Source organism: Myotis davidii, unplaced genomic scaffold (assembly GCF_000327345.1).
Source record: "Myotis davidii unplaced genomic scaffold, ASM32734v1 scaffold496, whole genome shotgun sequence".
Lineage (NCBI taxonomy): Eukaryota > Metazoa > Chordata > Mammalia > Chiroptera > Vespertilionidae > Myotis > Myotis davidii.
This window is the reverse complement of record NW_006289398.1, coordinates 2,996,328-3,002,572: the sequence shown is the minus strand read 5'-3', so window position 1 is coordinate 3,002,572 and position 6,245 is coordinate 2,996,328. Positions and strand designations below refer to the sequence as shown.

The following is a 6,245-nucleotide window of genomic DNA, read 5'->3' as shown; positions in this document are numbered from 1 at the left end:
GATTTGATAAAGGAAAGCCTGAGTTTTCAACAGTCAAAGCAGATTCATTCATTCATTCATTCATTCACTCAACTGATAGGAATACAATGGTGGGATGAGGGCTCCAAATGCAATATATAAAATCCTGTTCTTAGAAAGGAAGGATAAAAGGAAGGAAGACAGATAGCAAGAAAGTAGGAAAAATGATTAGTCAATAAGTGAAATAAGTCTAGATAACATCTCAAGTCTAGATACATCAAGTGGGTATGTATTTTGCACACAGTGTGTTGGATGAACTAACACAAGTGCCGGGAGCCGGTCCATCCTTGCTGTTCCAAGGGACCTGGCACATATGGCATACTGTTCTTAACATATTTGCTCACCTTCTTGGCACTATGTGTTTTAACCAAGGTCACCTCTCCAAGAAAGGTTGTTTCCCCAGGTAGAGATTTTCCCCTGAAGTTAGGGAGGGAATAAAACCGCTTCACTAAGTGCCAGGCCGGTAATTAATCTCTTTAACTACAAACAATCATGCTTAAGCTACATAATCTTTACTCCCTGGAATGGAGATAAGAAACACCCTAACCTTTGGACTAGAGATTGATAGGATTGGAATCAACTGGTATAAATACAGATGCAACAAGACAACAAAAGACAGAACCTAGACACAGAACCTAGACACGGCTACTGATCCTGGCTGGAGAACCTAGCAAGAGAACATGGACACAGAACTTGGCTGGAGATTGTGTCTAGAGATCCTGGCAAGGCTGCTGATCAACTGAATGCTGTCTCCGTGTCATTCCTTCTTCGCCGACTTTGTCTACACCTTTGGGAACCCCTGGACCTGCTGGGGTTGGACCCCGGCACACAAGCAGGAATACATCTAGATACAGTAGGTAAGAAAGTGGAAATCAAACTTCAAATGATTTCATTTAGTGATTTTTTAAATTTTAGAGAGCGAGGAAAGAACAGAGAGAGGGGAGAGAGAGGGGAGAGAGAGAGAGAGAGAGAGAGAGAGAGAGAGAGAGAGAGAGAGAGAGAGAGAGAGACTTGTTCTACTTATGCATTCATTGGTTTATTTGGTTTATTCTTGTATATGTCTTGACCGGGCATCAAACCCGAAACCTTGGTATATTGGGAAAACACTCTAACCAACTGAGCCACCTGGCCAGGCCCAAACTCTGAAGGATTGTAAAAGGCCAGGTAAAAAGTCCGATAGTCATGTCGACATGGTGTGGGTTTGCAAGGTGCCTGCTCTGTAGTGGAGCTCCGTTAAGGAGTTCCAATGAGCTGATCAGGACCTCCGGGCAACAGGCCTCACCTGCCATTTCTAAGACACCTGCTGCCACCATCAGCCCAGCTCTGCAGCCAGCAGGGGCCAGGGGAGGGAAGAGGAGGGGGCCACAGAGAGGACATTTCCTCTTGCTTTGTCAACAACTGGTATTTTCAGCAGCGTGTCCTCCTTATCAAGCATAAAACTCTGGGTTTTAACATCCTAACTCTTTCTTAGAAAACTTTGGGGTTAATTGATGTTTTGGCAAAAGACCGATGGCTAAGGGAAAAGAGAAATCCAAACAGGATGGGAAGAAGGGTGCGTGAGAAGGGCCTGGTGGAATCACTCTTAATCATTCTTTATCCTCCTGTCTCCTCATCAGTGAAATTGGATACTGGTATCACCTACAAGTCTGGTTGAAGATGAAAGGAGATAATAATATAAAACATTAGGCATATTAAGTTTTGGGGGTGGAATGAGAAGCAAATAGGGGAGGAAGAAAGGATAGAGAACCAGGAAAGATGAGGAGAAAATGAAGATAAAATTGATCGTAATGGGGAATGGAAAAGGGTTTTCTATGCCTGATTAGAGCTCGCGAGGCCCGGGTCCCACTTTGGCACATAACGTGCGGATAGCTACTGACGCTCATGTTTGCATGAGGGAGATTGTTGGGGGCGTGGTGATGTTCTAGTGGAGCGAGAGATGTGAAAATCACAGGCACAGGGGACAAAATACAGGAAGCCACATGGCTGGCTACCCCAGGTCCCCTCCCATTTTCTGTTCCTGCTGGAAAGAGAAGGGTCTGAACAGGAGAGGTGTGAATAAGAGAGAGAGTTAAGGAGAATATGCATTCAGGGTTGAGTCCTAGATTTTGGGGTGTCCCTGGGCTAATGACTGCCCTTTTCTGAGTCTCAGTGTCTGTGCTGGTAATCGAGGGGATGGTGGAAAGTTGTGAGGATGCCCTATGTCTTTTAAAGGGGTTGTCTTTGAGCATCTATACATTGCTGTTAATGCTGTATGTTGCATTCCTTTCCCTTTTACACTACAGCTACGGTGGCATGTTTTTATTTTGAAAGTGTGGATAGCCAGGTTTTGGTATCCATCAATGTCATTGGAAAATACTGGACAAGGGAGGGGCTTTGGACCCAACAGGGCGAGAACCGCTGTGTTGCTGCCCCGTCTCTAAGATCCCATCCAGGTCTAACGTTTCCGAATCCCAGCCACAGGCTCCAGAGCTCCGTCCTTCCCTCTCCCTGACCCTCTGCTGCCCCACGTCCCCCTGGGTTCCACTCACGGCTCAGGGAAGGGCATGTCTTGGGGGTCCGGGGTGAGGAAGTCTCCAGGCGCAAAGCTCTTGGCAAATGTCTCCAGGCTGGAGTCATCTCTCCTGCCCAGGAAGCCAATTCCCACGCAGCCGGTCGGAGGAAGGGTTTCACCTGCTCACCCACCCGCTGGACTTTGAGCTCAGGAGGGCGGGGGAGGAGCCCGGGAGAGGCGTCCTGGGGTGGTTACTGACCAGCCCAGCAGCAGTGCCTTAGGGACAGAGAAGGATAAAGGGAGTGGGGGAAAGAAAGGAGGGAGAGAGGAGAGAGAGAAGGCAGGCAGGCAAAGGGAAGGAGTTCTGGACTAGTTTTCTTAGTTTTGTGTTTCGTCAGGGTCTGATGGGGTGTGCTTCTCGCTTGGGAGGGTGGTAATGTGTGTGGGATTAGGGTCAGAGAATGAGAACGAGGGGTTTGAGTTAAGGAGAATATTCATGAAGTGAATGGATAAGGAAATAGGTCTTGGTATGGGGAGGCTGTAGAGGAAGAGGGCAGTGATTAATGGGGCAGGGGACACGCCAAGAGGAAGGAGAGGGGCACCAATGGGCTAGGGAAGGCCCTGCCTGGACAGTGGGGCATCCCCATAGGTGTCTGTATGAGGCAAGAAGAAGCCAAGGGCTGAGATGTTAGGGTGATTTATTTTTACATTTTAATTTCTTAAATTCCCATTTGTCACTCTTGCCTCCCCTTTCCCCAATCTCCATAGGCAGGTATTTGATGTGTTTAATATATATCTTTTTGTTGGTATGTATTCTTGTAAAATGTGTATTGTTTGTGGTAAATGCATTTTTTCAAATTACTTCATTTTAGTTATGTGGTAAGCACTGGTGAAAAACACATTAGGTAAGCTTATATATTTTTATCTCCTTGTACCTGACAATGTCCTCAACTTAAGAAGTTGAAAGATGGGTTTTGGCTGTTTAAGAAAAAAATGTAAAACTCGACATTGAAATAAACCAGGTCTTCCTTTTAATAGTTACCAGGATTTAGATGTAATTTCCGAAAGGAAAATGTTCATGAGTTTTTCTGGAGAAGTTAAACACATCGATAGTGAAACTTCTAGAGTTCGACGTGAAATAACAGTGGCAAATATTTTTAAATAAACATTACAAGTTCATGGAAGTTCCTGACAGGTTTAAAGAAATTGGGTTCCATTTGGGGAGATATATCTGAACCACAGAGCTTCACCCAAGAATAATCGTCAAGGGCAGACAGACTTTTAAAGGGAGGGGACAGGTCTTGGCCTTGTAGAAGGCATTATTAAACGGTGAGGGTTGTATCATTGTAATCAACCTAGTTATTAATAACAGGATAGGAACGAAGGGAAGGCCAATATCATAGGCATGCCATTTGGACAGCTTCACCAGGAAGCCAGAGCTTGACACTCCCCAGGGCCATGCGGACCCCATACTCAATGGGCTAGTGTACTGTAACCAGCCTGATGCTGAACTGGGCCTGGCTGCAACATGGAACAGAAGCTGTGGACACTGGCTTTGCTTTTAGCTTTACTGAAACCCCAGCTACACTTCTTCTGTGACTGGAATGGGACTTTGGAAAGTCAGGGATGTAATTCCATGCAAATAAAAATCACTCACCCTCCCGTGCAAGTCTCAGAAAATTCTTGTTTTGGAGATATCATAAGGACCCCACCCCAACACCCAGTGGGAAAGGGGTCACCCCAATTTCTCCGATAATAAGAGTATGCTCAAATGCATGTGTTAGGAACCAAACCCCATGGAGAAAGGGTAACAGAAAACTAGTCCCTCTCAGGCCACTAAGAAAGCCACCTATACAACCAAACGAGAGTAAACCAAGGTCAACAAGACAATAAGACGTCTCATCACAAGAATTTCAGACACATCAACTTCCTTAATGGAATCTAACTCTTCCTGAGGACACACCCACCCATTTCAAACCAGAACGACTGCTGTTCTGCTTGTCCAGGCTCCCCACAGCCCCCATGGTGCCATCGGCCACCAGGCCCCGCATCCTGAAGCCTTCCTCCTAGGAACACCCCAGTGGCCCACATCAGGAACAACGGGCACCCCTCCCACCATTTGCACTCTGCTGGGCCTCATCACCACCACACATACTTGTGTGCAACCACATGGAAAAATGAAGATGTAAGACACAGGTATTTCAGGGCCCCCACCTGTGCATTCAGTATCATTGCCCCATTAAGTTTCCTTCCCTAATTTTCCCATGATGCCTCTAGAAAGATTTCCAAGGTCAAACCAACTAACCCAAACAACAAATGCTTAGTATTCCTGCCCAGACCTTTTCAACATAATCACCGTTTTAAAAAGAAAAATGAGCTAAAGAATGAATGCCACATCCTTTGGTGGACCTCAATTTTAAAAAAGCAAAACCCGGCCACCAGGCCCCGCATCCTGAAGCCTTCCTCCTAGGAACACCCCAGTGGCCCACATCAGGAACAACTGGCACCCCTCCCACCATTTGCACTCTGCTGGGCCTCATCAGCCACCACACATACTCGTGTGCAACCACATGGAAAAGTGAAGGTGTAAGACACAGGTATTTCAGGGCCTCCACCTGTGCATTCAGTATCGGTGCCCCATTAAGTTTCCTTCCCTAATTTTCCCATGATGCCTCTAGAAAGATTTCCAAGGTCAAACCAACTAACCCAAACAACAAATGCTTAGTATTCCTGCCCAGACCTTTTCAACATAATCACCGTTTTAAAAAGAAAAATGAGCTAAAGAATGAATGCCACATCCTCTGGTGGACCTCAACTTTAAAAAAGCAAAGCCTGTCCTGGCCAGGTGGCTTGGTTGGTTGAAGTATCATCCTGTACACCAGAAGGTCGTGGGTTCAATTCTCAGTCAAGGCACATATGTAGGTTACAGGTTAGATCCTCAGTTGGGGTGCATAGAGGAGGCAACCAATTGATATTTCTCTCTTACATTGATATTTCTCTCTCTCTTCCTTCCTCTATCTCTAAAAATCAATTACAACATAAGTGAAAATGAAATCACAATAAATCTAACCATTATATTTTAATAAAGACTCTTTCAGGAATCATTTTATATGTGTATACATGTGTATACACATACCATTTTATAAGCTGCCTATAGTCAATAATGTAGCTTTTTGTGCAAAACTATAGCTTTTCATGCAAAAATAGAAACCCGAGTCACCTTTCTTAATTATTTTCTTTCCCTCCTCTATCTCTAAAAATCAATTACAACATAAGTGAAAATGAAATTACAATAAATCTGACCATTATATTTTAGTAAAGACTCTTTCAGAAATCATTTTATATGTGTATACTTGTGTATTTACATACCATTTTATAAACTGTGTATAGTCAATAATGTAGCTTTTTGTGAAAAACTATAGCTTTTCATGCAAATATAGAAACCTGAGTCACCTTTCTTAATTATTTTCCATAATATTCCATTATGTATTTAATTTTGAAAAATTCTTGGCCATTAGTACTTCACCTATTCTCTGTTTTTCTTCTCCTTCTGGTATTACCATTACATGTATATCTTTTGAAATTGTTCCACAGTTCTTGAGGGTTCTGTTCTGTTTCTTTCCTACTCATTTTTTTCTAATGTGCCCATCACAGACATTCTTCATTGCTGCTATAGTGTTTTTGATTTCTAGCAGTTTCTTTGGATCCTTTCTTAGAGTTTCTATCTCTCTGCATA

General features: G+C 44.1%; 1 protein-coding gene across 4 annotated transcripts in view; it reads right to left on the bottom strand.

Moving 5' to 3' along the window:
* The window catches only part of AGXT2 (alanine--glyoxylate aminotransferase 2), a 22,792-nt gene extending 20,037 nt beyond the window's left edge, over positions 1-2,755 (bottom strand). For 2 of the 4 annotated variants that reach the window (XM_015562646.1, XM_015562645.1), the window contains exon 1: positions 2,547-2,740. In XM_015562646.1, coding sequence (XP_015418132.1) covers positions 2,547-2,634 — 88 coding nt within the window. In that variant the 5' untranslated portion in view covers positions 2,635-2,740. Of the gene's footprint in view, positions 1-2,546 lie in introns of all 4 variants that reach the window. The other 2 variants (XM_015562649.1, XM_015562648.1) reach the window with 2 other exon arrangements.
* Between the last annotated feature and the right edge of the window lie 3,490 nt (positions 2,756-6,245).